The sequence below is a fragment of the Lepisosteus oculatus genome, chromosome 12 (assembly GCF_040954835.1).
Source record: "Lepisosteus oculatus isolate fLepOcu1 chromosome 12, fLepOcu1.hap2, whole genome shotgun sequence".
NCBI lineage: Eukaryota > Metazoa > Chordata > Actinopteri > Semionotiformes > Lepisosteidae > Lepisosteus > Lepisosteus oculatus.
The window spans coordinates 1,782,134-1,802,630 of record NC_090707.1 but is presented as its reverse complement, the minus strand read 5'-3'; the positions used below and the strand labels follow the sequence as shown (position 1 = coordinate 1,802,630).

Here is a 20,497-nt window from a genome sequence, read left to right as displayed (position 1 = left end):
TTTTTCATGTACACACCATTTGCCTTATGATTGTAAAACAATATAATTTACCTTTATATGGATATATGATTGGTAAAAGGTCGATAAATATATTTTTTGTTTTGAATCTGTCTTAGCTGTTGTGGATCCAGTCTTGTCTATTTGTCTCACCTCTGGGTTAAATGGGGCTTCCTGTTCAACAGGAGCCAGGGGAAGAACTTAAAAGCATTTAACCAGGTTTTCATATAATCTTTGTCCAAGTTCTGCCTACAGTATGTGAAACTGTAATGCAGTTAAAGACAATTTCCTTAACAGTCAATCGAAACATTTTTATTAAGATTGTGAATATTGAAATAGGAATTAAGTTGAGGTTAATTACATGAAATGAACAGTTAAAAGAAGAAAATGCCGTTTCACTGGTGAAGCCTTCTTCACGTGTCTGGGTGAACTGGGGAGGGAGCAGGAACACGAGAGAAAGACGATGTCAGAGTAGGTACGGACCGATAACATTGGAGAACTGGGAGACAAACTCCAGGGAAGTGTGGAAGGCACTAAAAAAAGAAAACCTGTAAATGAATGGAGAGAAAGAAGATTAGTCAGTCCTTGAGAGTGAGAACTATGTAAAGGATTGAATTCAGTGTAAGAAAGAATTGTTTTTTTTGATGTCTTTAACAGGAGTCCCCATGAAAATACACAGATTTACACAGGACAGGAAAACGGAGGAAACTACGACATATAACTCTGACATGTTCTCCGTGTGTGTGTGTGACTTTATCATTATTTATTGAAAAAAAATGGGGGCAGCATTAAATATCGCTGTCTGAGAAAAGTACTGGAAGTCCACACCTTGATTTATGGAATGGAGCCCCATTTAGCAGCAGAATATACAATCATCACAAAGGTAAAGCTTCAGAATGGAAACAGTAGGCTAAAATTATATGCAGTTTAATTTATTTCTTTAAATACAGGAATCAAAATCTGCCCAAGCACCTGTTCAAAGTTGTCTTTAACTCCGGGTAAATCACTGTGAAGATCTACTCCTATTTGCAAGAAGAGCCAATCCCAAAACCCTGACAAACCGGTACACATCATTAAATGAGTTGTACAGAGGTACTGGTGCAATTCGCAGGACATTCGGTTCCCTCATGTCGCACTGAAAAAGAAGAAAGTTCCTATTACCATATATTTTTAAAACACTTTGCTTTTTGCTGCATTTCTGATCTTCTTAGTGGTTAAATGTGGTTTACAGGTAATCTTCTTTGCACCTACATAACAGAGCCTTGCATATTAACAAGCACAAACAAGATTAGGGGAATGAAAAACAGATTTTACAGATATCTTATAAAATAAGCAAGTGCCATTCAACTGTTGTGTGCTATTTACTGCAGCTCTCCCCTGAAAGTCTAAGGGTGTGTTAAAAGGTACTGAGATGTCAAGTGAAAAGCACGCACTGCTACGCCTCTCTTCTCCAGCTCTTTGTGAACAGCCCTGATGGGAACTGAGAAAGAGAGGGAGAGCTGGCAGCCTCGCTCCTCTGTGTTTGAAGGGGTGATGATGGAGACATAAGGTTTGTCTGGATCCGTTTCATCTTGAGCATAGTGGTGCTTGATCAGATACTCCAGGTACCCCGTCAGGAGGACAGATTTCCTTCTTAGGGCTTTCATACTGGTTAGATTGAAGACCTTGCCACAAAGGAAAAACATATCAGTGTAAGGGGCACTTTACAATACACAACTTTCATTTCAGCTGTCATTGTTTTTATATATTGTCTGTTTATGTGATCACAGATACTGTACTTGAAAACGTAATGGTGAAATTTATTAAAAGTCATGCCTATTCAATGAGTTAAGGCAATGAAATAGAGAATATATATATTTTGCTGGCATTTCTAATAATTCCCATCAATATATACTCATTTGCAAGTCATATCTGCTGCACACTCAGTCCTAATTATCTAACATATAAAAATCCTGTACAAACAAGCTTTATTTGATACTCTTTTGCTCTTTTTTAAAGATCATTTCACAGTATTTCAATTGTTTAAAGTAGACATTTCAGTACAGTTAAGGTTAAAGTACATAAAACACCCAGAAGAAAATTTCCAGAATCTGGTTGTATTGCTCGTCAATTATGTCAGAACAGTGATTAATAAACAGTGCGCTAGTCTGCAATATCTTTTTATAGAACAGGCTCACATGTCAGAACGTCAATAGTCCTATGAAGTCCCAAATGTCCACAACCCTTTGAATAACATTTTACAAAAATAAGATCAATAGTGTGGTTGCTGAATGGTGTTGTTCTGCCCAAAAAGGTTTGCAAACAGCTGTTTTTATAGAGGCCATGTGATGTCAGACAGCCTGCAGCCTTCTACAGCTGCTGACTCAGATGGCCTCTCCTGCTGCCTAAATGCTGATAATTCATATGTAATGAATACACAATATACTGTATGAAAACAGTAGAGATAAAACCACAACATGTAAGATAAAAGCTAAGGTACCCATCCAAAACTAATTGCCTTGATACAAAAAAACGAACTGCACGCTAACAATTTTTTTTTCTTGGTGATGTCTGTCAATAACTGCATTGCACCTGTTCCTTTAATTAATGTATTGCTTGTTACAGTTCTGTATCATCCTTCATTCTTCACTTGTTTTTAACCAAATTTGAAATGTGACATAATAAATGTTCAGTTAAAGAATAACATCAATGGGCATGAAAATTCAGACATTTTGGATGCAGATATTCTTCCATGTTGCAGCACCTAACTCAGTAAGCCAAACTGTTTTATTAAACACAGAACATAAACAACACAGAACTTTCTTTTGCTTGAAAACTGAAATGTATAGTAGTAGCTAATATACTATATATTACACTGTTGAAATAATTAGATTAATACAATTTATCTTACATTATTTGCACAGACCTTGCAAGGTAAATTTCTTATATTACAGTATGTATTGGACGTTGCCCCAGACAATGGTATCTTCTATAAACAATAATCATACAGTATACGGTATAATCATGCTAAAGATGGCCAACAGGAAGAATGACATAACGTTTAACCAGCATTAAAATAGATTATTAGGATTGAAAGAACTGTTAACACAGACCATCTTTTTAAGAGGTACACAGGCAGTAAATTCTCAGCAAAACATTTCCTCTTTTCATTTCCTTTAGAGGAGGATAATACATAATCAAAACAAATAAACACTTTGTACTGCTTCCTTCTCTCTTGCTATTCTTGAAAATGATCAATTAAACAAAATGTGAACAGACTACATAACTGGATAAACATACATTATTATTGATTGCTAGAATTACTTAATTATGGCCCCCTGTGATGCCAATTACTGTACAGTTGCAAGTGTTCTGTTACATGTACAAGTTAAAATAAAGATCAGCTAAAGCTAGCTCTAACATAGCTCTGCACAAGAAATGTCTCTAGACGAATTACCTGTATAACCTACCTCTAAGCTTGCCTGCAGTGAACACACCAATAAAACAGGCTGATTTGACAAGCGGTATCCATTTATTCCAGGGCTTAAATCCATTTCTAGGAGATTAAAGAGATGGGTTACGCTGCTTCGGGGCCTCCTCTTTGATTTTTTTTTTTATTTTGCCTGATTTTAACAAAGGAATACAACTATTGTTTTATTTTTAGTTTATAATTATTTCTACGCACAAAACCAGTTAATCACAAAAAACTCTTAATTAGGAGAAGTCTATTCCTCCGGAATAAGTGATATTGATGCCATTAGTTTGTGTTTCAGTAATTTATTTAAGCTAACAAAAAATATTCATTTGCAACTACTACTTAAGGTAGTGAAAATGTATTTAGTGTTATTACTACAAAATTCTATTATGAAATCAACAGATATTTACAGTATAATAATTACTGGCCAACATCTCACATGTCGAAGAAACATGGCAAAAGGGGCGAAGGATGGAGAATTATACGTTAGTGTCAGTTTCCAATGTCATGATCCACTAGGTGTCAGTATAAGCTAAGACATATCAGCACACATCACCATTAGGCAAACATTATTCACTGTTAAAAGCTGAATATGCAGGCTCAGAAAACACTGCATAGCCCTGGCAGCTCACTTGATTAGGAATCTATGAACAAATAAATCAATAAGGCTTTTTACAGCAGTGAGGCTAAGGCAGCCTCTTACTGCCCTTAAAGCTTAAATATGAAATTGAACTAAACCAGGAATCTCAAGCCCAATATAATTCAACCTCCCTTTGAGATGAATTTGTAGCTAAATTCAACATAAAATAATTTGCATACATGTGCTCTTCCTGAGCTAAAACAATATAATCTATGTGGTAGCTCATTAATCATTTCTCTCCTTGTTTAATACCCAATACTTCTTGAAGAGGTTTGTAATGCAGCATCGTGCTTGAAATAAACCGAGCTTTAAATTCTTTGCTGAACAGACAGTGCATACAATGTTTTCATTTCCGTATAATAATTAATGTATCAGCACTGCAGTGTTATACAAAACTTGACACTTCGGAAGCTGCTTATAAGAAATCTGGCACATTCCTATCATTCAGGAATCACCGCCAGGGGGGCGCTGATCCTGAAGCTGTTTAGACTGTAATATCTGTTCTGTACTTGTGCCTTTGCCCAGCCTGAAATCTGGTTGAACACACGTACACTGACCCTGCTGGATGTTCCCTTCTATAAAATAACTTCAGTTAGCTGCTGTGTTCATGTTCAGTGTTAGAAGCTCTTTTAGTTTAAATTAGTAAAAAAATCCTGAGACTGGACAGAGGAAAATGTTAAGAGCTAAAATACAGGATTACAGGGAAGATTATGAAATATAACTGGAAATGACACAAAGTTTATTTAATAAGATTCTCAATTCTCAACAAGACAGAACTTTTTTAGGTGATACAACCAAAAAACAAGCACTTACCATTATTCATAAGAAATCTTGTTTTCAGCTTGTGACCCCACCACCCCAATAGCCTAGAAAGACATAAAAACTTTAAAGCTCATAATCATATCTATTTATTATAATTTGCCTTTTATTTATTATAATTCGCTTTCTAGAGTAAAAGAAAAGAAACAAAAACATAGGGACAGATTAGAAATGTTTCAGCCCTTGATAAAATCTACAAAGTGTATTGTATAAATTAAATTATACAATTTTAATGGGGTACAAATTATAAATCATGAACCCATATAAATGACTTGCTCTGGGATAGGTGATTTACTCTTTTTGGATACAATGAATTTTATATATAATATATTATATATTAATATATAATATATATTATATGTTTATATATTATATATTTATATATAATGCGTTTTGTACAACAATATCTAGAAAGTTCCTTAAGTGTAGCTCAGGTTGAAGTCCAGTACTTACGTGGGTTTGACTGTGTATGCATGCTTCTCATGAATAAACGCCCCTGCAAGACCTCCAGCCCCAGAATTCATATACTGGACAAAATAAATGTATGGAAATATTATATTCCACATCCCTGAATTTGCCACAATCATTTTTTACTATGACAAGAATTTTAAAAATAAAATAGCTGAACAGCCTAAAACAGAAGATTAAGGTAACAACCTAGATAGATTTTTATCGTGGAAGAGGTTTAAAATCTTCTTGCTGGGGACTTCTGAATTTCACCTGTGTGTGTTGATTTTCTTCTACCATTTACATCAAGATAGTCTTAAAAAAAGGCTAGCATACACATTATTTACATAAACATTCCAAACACCTGCAACATGGCTACATGAAGAAAAAAATGACTCTGAGCTTCAGGTGATTACTGGATAAATTGTGCTGACAGGCAAGAAGTTGTCCTCGGTGACCTACAGTAGCATGAGTCAAAGTCCTACCTTGTACGTGCACCAGCAGGCAAAGTCAACTCCCCAGTCATGCAAATAAAGTTCAGCATTTCCAACAGCATGAGCACAGTCAAACCCTACAAAACAACCCTGCAGGAGAAATCATGAGGTTAGCTTTAACCTGGTATGCAAGGGTACATCTGCTAAACATGATACGGGATTTTAATGAGCAAAACATCAGTATAATCTTATACATATCCTACATATCACAGTTTGGTCTGCATTACACAACACATTAATGCACTATGCTATGCTGTGATTTGCATGATGACAAAGCACTGTTGTACTGAAGTTTATTAAACTCAGTTATGCTGTACATGCCCATAGCTGAAATATCATTTAATAAATGCCTTCAATCATATTTAACATTTTGTGATTCAAAACAGTTTTTTAGTGAACTGGAACAGGACGATAGTCATATACAATACAGCCTAAATTAACTGGTTCTTAGAATGACCTCTTTAGCTCTTTAAGTCTGGAAGCCTTCCATCACGCAGAAACCTCAAGGTCTTTTGCATAAAACACAATCAAAATTAAACTTTACATCATGCAAATGAGTAGATTTAATGGCACATTCATGAGAAATGTAGGCTACTCTTCCATATTATCTGAAAAAAAAATGTGAGAAATCAAAATAACTAGCAAACATTATGAAACAGAATATCTTCAGAAATCATGTGTTAAGTTTATTATGTTATTCTGTACATACAGTACATGGAAAATATATGTGTGTTCTTGTCTGGTAATTTTGGGATCTTCCTTGTGCAGCTTTTGCCATTTTCATTTTGAAATCTCAACCACTAGATGGCTGTAAAGTCCTACTTTTTTGCTCGATTATTTCTCCTACTTCATTGCACCATATAGCACTTATGACCTGAATTTAAAATAAGGAACAACTCCTTTGTTTCACCGTTATTTCAACAATAACACACTAGGAAAATGTTGCCATTAAAAAGCAACATTGTAAGTATAATTATAGTAACGCACAGTGCCCAGATCAAGTTCAAAACTGTTTTAAGAGCTGCCATCTGGTAGTTGAAATTGTGATACAGCAATAACCAAGCAGAGTGAAGACATGCTGTTCAGAAATGTGCCATTACATGTGCTACAGGGCCCATATGATGACAAACTGACAGTTATAATAACAGATGTTCCTGTGCAGCATCTCTGCCCTGGAACTTTGCACCAAACAAATGAGAAGAACATTGCAAGTTTTTTAGTCTTTTTCAAGAGTATCCTTAGTAGAAATGAAAGGTAATTAGCTCAGAGGTCATGACAATCAGTGAAGTACTATTCACTTGTTAATTGTTCACACTTCTACTGAGAATTTATTTTAGATTTTAAACCGTACAGACTGGTATTGGTGTGCATGGATACTTCCTTAAGTGTCGCTTGCCAGCTGTGGTGAAAATCTCACACCCCGGTTTAAAACTGAAAAGGTCGGACTTGCAGCCATTTCGGGCTGAGCCCTTTCAAGCCTCTGCAAAGACACCTGGAAGTGTGTTTTGCCTGGACCCAGTGACACATTTTTACTGTAAGTCTGGGTGGGAATTAACACTGCAATCAATTGACAATGATCGCAGTGGAACGAAGTAGAAAAAGATACAAAATCAAATCATGCCCTCTGGGAAAATGAGACAGGCAAAAAAGGATCTTCACAAAAGACAACACTGCTTTTGAACCTTGAGGCCTCTCTCCAAACATACTACATCCTGTATATTGGAGTATATACTGTGCATGATTGTTGTAAGTAAACATTTTACCTTTTTGTGACCAGCCTTCGTAATAGTGGGCATGTCGAACAGCTGGCCTGTGTAGTATTGCACCCCACTGAACAGAATGACAGCAATTGAGTCCCCTTCCCTTTCAATGGTGGAGAGAATGTCTTCAGTTCTGAGAGTCTCCTCACCCTGAGAAAATGAAGAGACGCTGTGTATTTTGAAAGGTGCCATTGCTGGTCAAACAACATCAGTCCAGAGAGAGTCTTTGTGAAGCATGATAACTTAGAACCAGTTCTGCACAATATCAAGAAGTAATTACTGGATGAAAGCACAAGGAAGAGAAGTCATATTTATGGCTCATCATTACTAACATTCTTTGCTCTTGCATCTCTCATTTTTCATGCATCCACTTCATTTTTTAACAGTCTCACGCACCCCATCAGTTCAGACAGACCCTACTGAATCACAGAATTGCAATGGAGTAAAATTAATTAACTTCAAAAGAAGAACAAAAAAAACAGAAATGTTAGATACAATGATTTTACTGGCTTCATTGCTTTTCAAAAGTAATATTTTTCTCTCAATAACTGTAACCAATGTGTAACCTGACCACTATAGTTTAAAACTTATTAAAATTAATTTCTTGTATTTGGCTGATGCAGTCTGAGTGAACTATTTTGCTCAACAGTGGCTCCACAGCTGGGATTTGAACCTACAGCCTTTCAGTTGCAAGTGCACCACACTAGACTTTTACCTTAACCAATACCAAAACATATCGCCACATGCATAAAAGGCTGACTGAAAAAATATCTTTTGGGCATAGCTTTCATTACATCTTAAGTAAAATCTGCAGTTTTGCTTTCCATGCAGGAGCTTTTTATGGGATCTTTATAGTGTTTCCTGTAAGATAAAAACTCTGGATTGTTATCAGATCTGAAGCCCTACCTCTCTGGGTTTCATCAGCAGTAAGCTGTGCTGAGGGTCAAGGCCACGGAGCCGGATTTGAGATTCAACAGCGTACTGCAAAGAGCAGAGATATGACAAACAAGAAAATAATTTAACCTTAGTGACATTTGGTTATAATGTCTGAAACGTGTTTCTTAGAAAATGTATTACAGCAATATCTGGATTGATAAAAGATGTTCTAGTTGAAACATTAGAATTAAATGACTGCAGAAAAAGCAACCTTAAGCACAGTGGTCAAACTTTGGTCCTAAAAACACCTAAATATTTTTCTACCCATCCATTATCAGAAAGTCTATCCCAGGAGCACAGGGACTACATGCTGGATAGGACAGACAGGCAAGCATGCAGGGACAATATAAAGACAGCAGTTAAACATGCCAGCATGTCTTTGGAAAGTTGAAGGAAACCAGAGCGCCTAACAAAAACTTACATAAAGACCACACAGTCCAGAATCAAGCCCAGGACCCAAGAGGACTAAATATTTTTATTTCAAAATTATAAACTTTGCAGTTCAAATCCTTTATTAAAAACCTGTACTATATTGACTTTTCTAAGCTAAATGACCTGATGTATCCTGAACAAACTCACCTACAAAAGGCAAGTGACCTCCCACACATACAGTATACTGTACAATAAGTAAAATTACTGGTAACGTCACTTATTGGTAAAAGAAGTGGAAATAATATCACTTACATGATCTGATGGAAATGCTTTCTCTTCAATGACAATTTTGTGACGCTGTGGTGTTGGTTTATAAAAGGAAAGCTGCAACATCCAAGTAAAATTTTAATTAAAGAATTTCTCCAGAAACAACAGCAGCAACTAAATTTTAAATAACACCATACCAAGAGAAGATGTAAGTTCACTGTCAGTCCATTCATCAGGGACACTTCTTCAGTCTTTGCTCCTGTCGAAAAGTAAATTAAAGATTTTACTGTCCACACACAGCCTTTTTAACCTTGATGATTTTACAACTTAATGTTTGCCTTTGAAGAATTTAGGAAAGAACACAAAAGAGAGGGGGCCATGTGGCCCATCTTGCTCATCGTGTTGCTTCTAGCAAAGAGAGACAAATATCTCATCCAGCTGTTCCTTGGAAGCATATGAGTTTCAACAGAGTGGCTGGGTAGCCTGTTTTCACTCCCACAAGCCCGTGGGTATACATTTTTTCCTTTTCCTGGTTTTAAATGCACCTCTCCATAGTATCCACTTGTATCCTCAATATTTAATGTTAAGGTTAATGTTTTTCTGTTGGCTCTGAAGATGTTCAATGGGTTCACTTCTTTAATGTCTTTCTGGATTCTGAATACTTGAATAAGGTCCCCTTGTAGTCTTTACTTTTCAAGACTAAAAACATGACTTTCCTTTAGTGTCAGTGTAGGACATTCCTTTAGGCCTAGGAATATATCTGGTAAATTTATTGTAAATTTACAATACAATCGTGCATAATACTTCAGATGAGGTATTATTTGTGTAGAATGTCAATAAAACTTCAATTAAATCAACACATTTAATTATACAGTATACTGTATTTTAACCTTTTATTTCCCATTTTTAATGCTTCCCCACATTAAAACATTTGAACATCAGAGAAGTTAGACATGAAATGAGGCCATCTGGAGCATCTAGTATGTTTGGTAGTAAGTAGTTGATCTAAGGATCTCATCCACTCCTTTCTTGAAAGAATCCAGGGAATCAACTTCAACAACACGTCTGGACAGCATATTCCCTAAAAAATCATTTAAGGGAAGTAGTGCCTCCTGTTCTTGGTCTTAAATGCACTTCCACATAGTTTCTGTTTGTACCCTATGGTTTGTGTTTTAATGTTCATTTTGAAATTATCCAGAAGATCATAATCATTATCTAGAAGACAAATTCCTCTACTCTATTCTTCCTCCGCAGGCTATAGAGGTTCGGCATGCCGTCACACACAGTATCCAGCCCAGCTTCTACAGGTGCACTACTGAGAGCATCCTGACTGGCTGCATCACTGCCTGGTGCGGGAGCTGCTCCGCCCTGGATCGCAGAGCCCTGCAGAGGGTGGTGAAGTCAGCGCAGCTCATCACCGGCTGTGAGCTACCAAACATCCTGGATATCTACTCAGCTACAGTAGATGTCTTAAGAAGGCCAGGTCTATTGTCAAGGACCTCAGTCATCCCAGTCACAAACTGTTTTCTCTCCTACCGTCTGGTAAACGGTATTGAAGCATTCGGTCAAAGTCCAACAGACTACGGAACAGCTTCTACCTCCAGGGAATAAGACTGCTAAACAGCCAACCTGCAGCTCCTTTAGCAAATCACCCATAATGGCTACATGGACACACAGTGTTCATTGTATTCGGCCTACTGCACTACTTGGTTTTAATTGGACATAATGTATTGCATACACCCTGGACGCAGCTCTATTTATATTGAGTTATGTCTGAGTTTAGCTTATTCAATTTCTACTGCACTATTATTATGTAACCTTATTTTGTAACTTTAATTCTGTGATTTTTAACCCCCTTCCCCCCGGTGAGCTCATAGAAAAGAAAATTCATTGCCAGCAACTACTGCTGCACACTGTATTGTTGTGCATTTGATAAATAAACTTTGATTGATTGAAATAGTGAATTTATATCAATGAGGAATCAAAATAAACAACACAAAAATGACTTTTCTAGACTCAGCCTGACTTTTTAAATTTAACACAGATCCCTGCAGTGCTCTGCTAATTACATCACCCCTATTTGAGCATTCACACTTTACCTGTAGTTTCTGTTTCATATCGACTAAGCAATTCCCAACACACTTTGAATGCTTTCTTTCTATAGTCAAAGTATTTGACATGACAAAGCATATGGTTATAATTAGAAGTTCTCATTAATGCTTCCTTATACCTGCAAAGTTGCATAATAGTATGGCTTTAAAAATTCACTTACAAGCATAAACACAAACATACACAGTTATTTATTTCAATGGATTAAAAAATCTCACCTACTACTCTAGCCATGAGTTCTACAACACAGTCTTCAGCACAAGCCCAGGGACGGGAGCCTTCAAAGTGACCATGTACTCCCCTGAAATCATACCATAAAGTAATATCTCATTTAAAATGTTTAAGAAATACTCACTGGAATGAATGTTAAAAAACTGGGTAATGGGTATAAACATTAAAATCATAATTATACAGAATATTACCGGAATTTCCAATGAGAACTGTATGAATCTTAAAATGTGTAAAGTTACTTACATTTTTGCCCATTTATCCAACTCTTCATCAATGTATTTTTTTACTGTTTTAGGCTGCAACCCAAGTGAGTTTCCCACAAGGTATATTGAGTCCTCATCTCCATCCACGACTGAAAGGTCAGCTTTGGAATTATTAACAGAAAGAAAGAGTATTAATGAAGTGCCATTCTCATGAATAGGTAATCTAGTGTTGAAATGCAGGGTCATGCTTGAAATCAGCATTTGTACGGTAACTTTGCTATGTGGTACTGCGGCTAAAGAAACAAGACAAGTTTCAGGGCTGAAGTATCTTACCAAATGAAATCATTTCTCCCTCCATACACAGCCACATGAGGGACAACCTACATGGCAATATTACTGTATAGACTAGTCATCTACTGCACCATATGAGTGCCCCGATACCATGTACCTCATTTTCTCATCTCATCCAAAGCTCAGTGACATGAAGCAGTTGGCTAAGACAACTGCCACAGGCGGGCATGAGCAATATGAGCAATCCAGTAAAATGCAGTCTTTTACTGGGTTACTATGAATTTGGCTGAAGCTTTTAACTAATGCTATTTACACATGTACCCATTTATGCAGGTAGGCATGTTACTGAAGCAATCAGAGCAGAGTACCTTAATCAAGGGCACAAAAGCAGTGTCCCAGCTGAGGTTTGTGCCTTGGAGGGATGGCAGCAACCAAGTTCAATTCGCCTCATCTGTTCTAAATCATAATCATTATTGACGCCATTTTCTCAATGAAAAGGAAAAATCTATAGATGCTTTATGAAATCTTTTACTCCTTCGCACTTGTTCTTTGCATCCCCCCTCCATCCTGTGTCCAGTTGGTCACTCCTCACTCCGCGTGCCGGGTCCTAGTCTCCACGTCCTACCACCAGGAGGTTGGCCTCAGCCAAGCAGGTTAAGACAAATTTATTGTAACTAAACATTAAATAAATGTGCTCAATACACTTAATTTTTATGTGTTGCTATTCCTTGGGATTAACTAGATATGAGTCCTGATCACTATCCCTTGCTCCCCCAAACGACCTTCAGTACTGGCCTGTATGATAGTACTACAAGCAACGTTCTGTTTAGGTTAGTATATGGTCAGTGAGCCTCAGAGGCACAATTAGGGATGCCTTTTTAAGAGCATTCCTGTTGTTTGGAGATTATTCATCTTAAATTCACCTAAAGACATACAGTAAAAAATGATGATTTATCATCATTACATGTAAATGTATACTGAGTTATTCAATAGTTCATATTTTTATTGCTCAGTAAGGGTTACATTTAGAAACCGAACATAAACGTGTTGATGGTACAGTGAGCGAGACCCCAGTCTACACTATGATGCTTTCAGAGTGTGTGTTGGAGGAGAAGGTGGAGGGGTGTCAGCACAGCTGGGGCAGTTCACAGAAGCACAAGTCTATTCAGCAGGAAAACACAGCCCAGCTCCATAGTGCTTGTCTCAGTGGTACTGAGGTGGCAAACAGGCAATTATTGTACATTTCTTCTTTTCAGCTGCACAGTATCAGCATGCCCCTTTTAAAGGCCCATCACCCGAATAAAGCAAGCTGTGAGGATTGCTGCATACTGTAAGTGTTCTTTACTTTACAAATTTATACACATAAAACAAGTGTTCCACATGCACCATATTTACTTCTCTTATTATTAATGGCACCAAAGCTAAAAGCAAGAGATACAGTACCTAAAAAGTGCCCAATAAACCCATCCTACGTCTTTACTGAAACATGCAGCATGATTACTCAGAGATCAAAATGACTCACTTTCACCATTTTAATTGCAAAACAATGTGAGCAAGGTATTTCTCGTGACTGAAAACAGAATCTTCTCTTTATGAGGGCACATATTTAATATATAAAGTATAACCTCTGGGGGCAAAATGTAAAAACATCTCTGCTTTCCTAACCAAGAACACTTACTGTACATTGTCACTGAAAACACTCTGCTTTGGGCTCAAGAATATTACGAGTTTTAACACGTACTTGGTGGCAAGTCCTTGACTTTAGGGACCAGGAACTGCTCTCTCAGATGTCGTAGTTCGTCATGTTTATCCAGATGCAGTGCCACATCCTGTGCTGTGGTGCTGCAGCCGAGCTCTAAGGCAATGTGCTCCAGGAACTCCCCCAGGGACCTGCCATTTAAGGTCTCCATAGCTGCACAAATGGATGCTACGATAAAGGAGATGAGATGTCAGGAATGTAGAAATGCCAGTGTGTGTCACCACCTGCAGGCCTCTGAAGCTCTAGGTCTGATATCCTGAAAGCATATGAAGGAATAGGCTTACCACATTTAATAATTAGGAGAAATTAACCAGCAGTGGCGGTGTGGCAAAGGGTTACTCTGTTATACAAGAACACTATAAGACCAGGAGGCCATCTGGCCCAATTTCTTCTTTTGTCTGCTTTTGTATGTGTTTCCTGAAATAATTGTGCATCAGTAATATGTCTGGATAACTTGAGTCTAGATATCAACATATGTTTGAGATATTTTCATATTTTCATATTTTCAGTCTTAAAAGCACTTCTTAATTTCCATTTCTGTCCTTTATTTCACTATTGTTCCTGAAGTAGTCCTCTGTATTGACTCTGACTATAGCTTTCAGGATTTCAAATGATTATATCACTTCCCACATAATGTGCTCTATTCAAAACCGGATAAACGTGGTTCCCTTATTCTTTAATTTAATGGCTGGAATTAACTGAATCTTCTTTTAACTGATTCCAGAAAAGTTTAAAGATGCCTTGTATTACTGGTTTCTTTCCAGCTATGAACTATTTCTATCACTCGTGGAACAAATGGGAATTTATTTAAATCTTTATTTTATTTCTACATAAAAAACACTGTTCGGAATTAATTTATGGATTACATTTCAGCCTTCATAAGGCAATCTTTATGTCTACTAATCCACCAAAATGTCTTAAGGAATAAAATAAACTGATTACACCCACTACTCAGTTCAGCATTCAGTTTCTGTGTCAGTAAACCTAAAGACCTAATCTGTTATTTGACCAGATAAGTCAACTACTGTAGGAACAAATTCTCTTTTACAATGACAGCTTGCACCCATTTATACAGCAGGTAACTTACAGAGGCAATATGAGTGAAACTCCATGGGACTTACAGCCAGAACCCCCTGGAGTCCACAGCACTAATAACTGCTCCATGCTGCTGCCAAATCATGCTAACAAGCAGACATTTTAAAACATTGGTTCAGTCTGATTTTTTAAATCACATTTAGTGTTATTTTTGTATTTCCACCCTCCTGAATACTGCCTGTTCACCACACATCTGGTGAGAATGTAAGATTATATTGTAGCCTCACCGTACTTACAGTATATCTTGTTTCATCATCCTTGCCTTACAAACATCAAAACACATAAAGTCTTGTGAACTGTATTCAGCAAAATTATGATTAAGTGACACAGAAGATTTCGAAATTAGCAGATGTACTGTACAGATCAAGCATGGTTTACTATTTTTTCCCGTAATACAGGTTTAAAACTGATAAAAACGTTAATATCGCTTCTGGGCAAATATGATATGCAATACTATACAAAAGCAAATGTACAGCTTACTCACGTCCCGTCTAATCGAGGCTGGCTCTGCACACCCGTGAGTCTATTAACATTACTGGGCCTTGAGAGTAATTAATTAACTTCCTGATCCCGTTTTCCAATAGCGTGCAGAGTTTAAAGTACCTCCCCTACTACTGATATGTGATAAGCCCTACACAGGTTAGAAGAACGGTAGCAAATACTATACAGTACCATCCACCCTGGAACAGCCTAGTTACAAAGTTTCGACATTTGGGGAAAAGGTTACAGGTATCCCTCTTCACTGCAGTGGTGCTGGACTCTTCTGTATTTGTGTAGACATTGAATGTTCTGCTGGCTAGCTTTCAGAAACCGAACAAGAATCCCATTTACACCGGACCGTATTTTGCTGTGCTCGTACACCTGAATACACCTATTATAATGGATATTAAAAGGTGTATAAGCTAACACTTACCTATCTTCAAAAACTCCGAATTTTACTAAGCCTCACCAGCTTTCAAATGAAATGGTAAATTTGATTAGAAAACTTTGCATTTCCTGATTCGTTTTGTCTTTCGTGGTGACGAGTTCCTCTTTCTCTTCTGAACTGCAGTTGTAGTTGAGTAATACAGTATCTGCCTAAATCTTTAGCATTTACCTAAAACGTAGATCACAGCTGTCCAGGACACTGGAGCACTCTTCCTCGGTTATTACATGTTCTTTAACAAGAATATTCTTACTGTACTATTTGAAAAACGTAGTTTAATTAAATATATAAAAGTGCGTACAGTATTTTATCATTCCAAATATCGAAGCACGATAAATGTCTCTCACCCATAAATAAAAATGCACTTTTAATGAAGTCCTGAGAGTGGTTTATGTTTCTTTTTCGTCGATCTATTAAAAAAACTAAATGTTTCCAGAAACAGTGTTTCTTTTCAAAGTTTACAGCACACAGCTGATATTGTTCGCTAACGTTAATCAAGTTTTAGTCATAATTCCTCCAAGTTATAAAAACAATTTATTTGCGAAGCAAATTCTAACCTAACGGAGATGTGCTATTCAGTTGGAGCTAGGTGGTAGATAAAGAGTTAAAGTTCAAGATGGAGTTAAAGAGCTCTTAACTGAATATACTGTACCGGGAGGGAGTTGAAAGTGGAACAGATGGTTTGCAATGTGAGAGGCTCTGGTTTGGGAAAGTGATTTTATATCATAACAACTTAACTGAACAGATCAATCATATGCAAGTCTTTTCTAATTCCGCTTGAATAAAGCCGCTACACACTGACAAACTGTAAAATAAATATTTACATAAATAAATACATTGATTTTAACTGTTGAACTAGAATTCAATCAAAGGAACAAGTGAAGATGAATTCCACACTGAAGTAGAAAAAGAAGATTTCAGGCTATTGAGACTTTTTTTCTCTCACTAGTTCCCAGTGTGGAATTAACCTTTACTTGTTTCTTTTCAGCTAACGCGAGCTGACGCAGCTTCCCACTTTAACTTTCATGAGGCCAATTATTGCTACACTACAGGTCTCGGGTTTATTATATTACAAGACAGGCATTGCTTTTCCACTTTGTCAAGGAAGATGACTCATACTTTCCTCATTTAACAGGAACCCCAGCTCCTCTCTCTCAGCCCCCACCCCAAGTATAATAAAATAAAAACAACATTCTGCTTGTATTCCCCCATTTTCAGTTACCACATATTCCAATACAGGGACACAGTGAGCTAGAGCCCAGACTGACAGACTACACTGTACTGCAGGTGCAAAGCATGATAAACTCTGGACTGGACACCAGTCTGCCACAGGGCAAACACATACTGTATGTACAGCACATGGGGGAATTAACAAGGACAACATATAGTATCTTTTAGATTGTGGGAAGAAACTGGAACATCAGGAGATCATGCGAACTGCACACAGAGTAACCACTGACCAGAATCAAACCCATGACTCAAGAGCTCAGAGACAGCAGAGCTAATAGCCACACTACCGTTGCACCATGCTTTACAGTACCAACCTCCTATCCCAACTTTTATACCTTTTAAATCCATGAGACCATTCTTCTAGTTTTAGTGACACTTGCATGAGACAAAATGTTCAGTCTCTTGGCTATAAAATATTGCATCAGTCCTTTCATTGATAGCATTCTAGTTAATGAGTGTGTCCTTTCACCAATCTTGTACCTTGAGAAACCTTTAACTGAAAACAGCAGTGCAAACCCTTTGGTAATTATTTTTTTTAGACTGAAGTCTCCCTGGATCATCAAAGTATGACAGATTTTATTTCAACTTATTTCACTGCAGTGCACTGAATTGTATTGTCAGGAAAAGAGAATAGCACTGACTCAGAGATGAAATGTAAGACACTGAAAAGTTAGTATGAGTGCAAGCTATCAACAACTAGGCACAAAGCAAAATATCAAAAAGGAAGCAGCATAGTGGTGTAGAATGATTTATCAAGCTGGTGCCTCAGACTGCAGAATTCCAGCCTATTTCAGGAAGACAGAACATCACAGAACATGAAAAGAAAGATGCCAGTTGAACCGTTTAGCAGTTAACACCAGTGTCAGGGGAGAAAGATCTGATTTTAGTAGTTGGAAATCTCACTGATTAATCAGACACCATTATAAAGAACTTTGTTAGGCAGTAAGCAGTATCACACTGTATGTCAATTCAGGGAGAGGAGTGAAAAAAAGGATGTGCAATGTAAATCAAACACTAAAGGAAAAGGTAAATAACTTACATGGGGATAAAGAGCCCAGATCCTGAACCCAGATGCACGAAGGGGATAAGCAGCATTGTCCGTCTATGACAAGCGCAGCCACTCACAGACTCCGAGCACACACAGCATCACTTCCTAGACAGCGGATAGCTCGTCCACACCAATAGAAAGGATCCTCTGCTGTTTGCAAGATAGGAACTCAATCACACATTGTGAAATATTAAGTGCAGTGCAGCCTCTTTATGAGGTGTTTAAGGAAGATGGGTAATGAAGACAATTTCACATAAATCAGTCAAAACATTCTGCTGGGGCTCATACTGTATATTAAGGTTGTATTTGCACAGACAAGTATAAAAACTCCTGCAGAGTCTTGACTTTTTAGATAGGAGTTATACCCTTCACACACGGCCATATTTTACCACCTTATGACACAATTTACTGTGACATGAAAATGGCCCAGTGGGATTTCCCCGACTGGACAAGACCACACCCATATACAAAGAATAGGAGCTGTGTAAACAAGCTATTCAGAGCATATAAAAAATGGTTGTTGTATAACCAAGTAATTTGGAAGTTTCTACCTAATTTTCAGCACAGCGGTTATGAGCTCCACCTGCTGGTGAAGTTTAACAACTACCTAAATAGCAACCTCTTTAACACATTTACGGTATATTAATATTCTGTAGGCAATCACAGCTCAAGATCAACAAGTATGATGACATTCTTTGAGACAAACAGCAATACTGTATTTAAAGATTGTCTCTTTAAGGTTAAGGTTTTCTGATGAATCCAATTATCTACAAAAATCTGCATTTTTCAATGTAGTGAAAATGGTAGTGCATTACAAGAAAAATATATTGATAAAAGGTATTTATAAAGTTAATTTTCATAATGAGAGAGCCACACATCTTGGATTTCCAGGGACAGTCCAGAATTGCTCGCTCCAGAAGTGAGCTACACAGGGAATTTTGATTGAGAATAATGTACTTTTCACAATATCAATGGCATAGAATAATCATTTTCACAGTCCCCTTATGAAAATAAGACCACAATAAAAAGAGATGACTTGCCAGAGTGATTATCAGTGCACTTTCAGTACAACAACCACGCCCTGTGGTCTGTGGCTCATGGCAGGCTTTTCACATTTGGTTTTAGCTTTCTAGGGGCTAAATTGTTAATTCTGCAAGTGACACTGGTCCAGCCTCCAGGTATTAATTACAGTTTGTGACTATCTGTTTCATGTTACATTTCGCAAGTTGAGAAATTCTGCTTCAGTGCAGTGTTTTATTTGTTGTATTGTAGTTGCTCTTGGGGAACCTTCTATTGTATATCTTACTTAATGAAGCCCAATGAGAATATAATGATTTCTAGCTGGAGAAAGGTCATTGGTCTAATCAATTAATTTAGTTGTTTTTTTTTCTACCAGGATAACAGGAGACATCTCAGGCAAGCCAAAAAAATGTATGTGCGTATTTGCTCTTTTGATATTTTTTGTTAATAATCTGTACTTCTTTTCACAATGAGTGGTGGATTTTTGAAACAATCAATTTTTTTCTTGTGTCTTTAGCTGGTTCAATGTAATCTTTCAAGAAATGGTTGAATGCGGTCCTAAGTTAAATTTACTCCTATTAAGCAAGCAACCCAGAAGGGCAGTATGCCTTTCCATTCAGAGCAATGTGAGCATTTGCAATATACACATACAAGTGAATGTACTGTATTTTATTCTGTCGGTATCTCCTACCCAGCTTTGGAAAGAAAAAATGCAAATAAGGTAAATGAATGAACACAGGAAAATATCTCTGTCATGTGTTATTGGGTGTCACATTATTATTGCCTTTGATCTTTGAACTCACGGTCATCATGATAATCTTAATTCATTTAATTAAACATTTTCCATTCCAAACTCACACTCTAAAACCTTTTCTGAATAGGAACAAGGAAATAAGTAATGTAAACCATTCTGATTGATCTAACTAAAAATGCATGTTCTAGTTCTTACTAGTTACTATAATAGTCACCCTTTCAACATACTACTGTATATACAGTAGTTAAGAGGATAAACACTCTTAATTTTGAAACTTAAAGAGCAACTACAAATGTGGCTGAAAAAGGCAGTTAATGGCTCTTGTAAGTCTAACTGTACAATGGGTTACAATGCATGCTCATTTAAAAGCCATTTTATCAACGTTTCAGTTCATTAAATATTTACATGAAGAAAATATATTATTGAAGAAGATAAAGTTCCATTAACTATTATAAATGTTTTTTTTATTATTTTAGATTCATATTGTTTAGTTTCAGGAACATTTCAAATCTAATGGCTGGAGGGCTTTAGAGACAGATTCTGGAACTGCTCAGTGGAAACTCCAGCTAGGGTAAGGGTTACAATTACAACATTATGTAGACATATTTTATGCTCAGTGCTGAATTTTGTTCCCCAGTCAGCTTTA

At 37.0% G+C, this 20,497-nt stretch overlaps 1 protein-coding gene across 6 annotated transcripts; it reads right to left on the bottom strand.

Moving 5' to 3' along the window:
• Positions 1-293: 293 nt before the first annotated feature.
• On the bottom strand, positions 294-18,174 carry kynu (kynureninase). 6 transcript variants are annotated; one of them, XM_015358249.2, is made up of 15 exons: positions 18,069-18,174; positions 13,762-13,947; positions 11,770-11,890; positions 11,514-11,596; positions 9,384-9,445; positions 9,232-9,303; positions 8,518-8,592; positions 7,615-7,761; positions 5,843-5,941; positions 5,364-5,437; positions 4,905-4,957; positions 3,447-3,532; positions 1,431-1,661; positions 970-1,132; positions 294-545 (listed from the first exon to the last, which is right to left on the bottom strand). In XM_015358249.2, exons 2-14 carry the CDS (start codon positions 13,928-13,930, stop codon positions 1,001-1,003), a joined length of 1,404 nt encoding a protein of 467 aa, XP_015213735.1. In that variant the 5' UTR covers positions 13,931-13,947; positions 18,069-18,174; the 3' UTR covers positions 294-545; positions 970-1,000. The 6 variants fall into 6 exon arrangements, with proteins under 6 accessions (XP_015213735.1, XP_015213737.1, XP_006636382.1 ...); XM_015358251.2 differs by lacking the exon at positions 18,069-18,174 and adding an exon at positions 15,788-15,883; XM_006636319.3 differs by lacking the exon at positions 18,069-18,174 and adding an exon at positions 15,359-15,442.
• Positions 18,175-20,497: the final 2,323 nt, after the last annotated feature.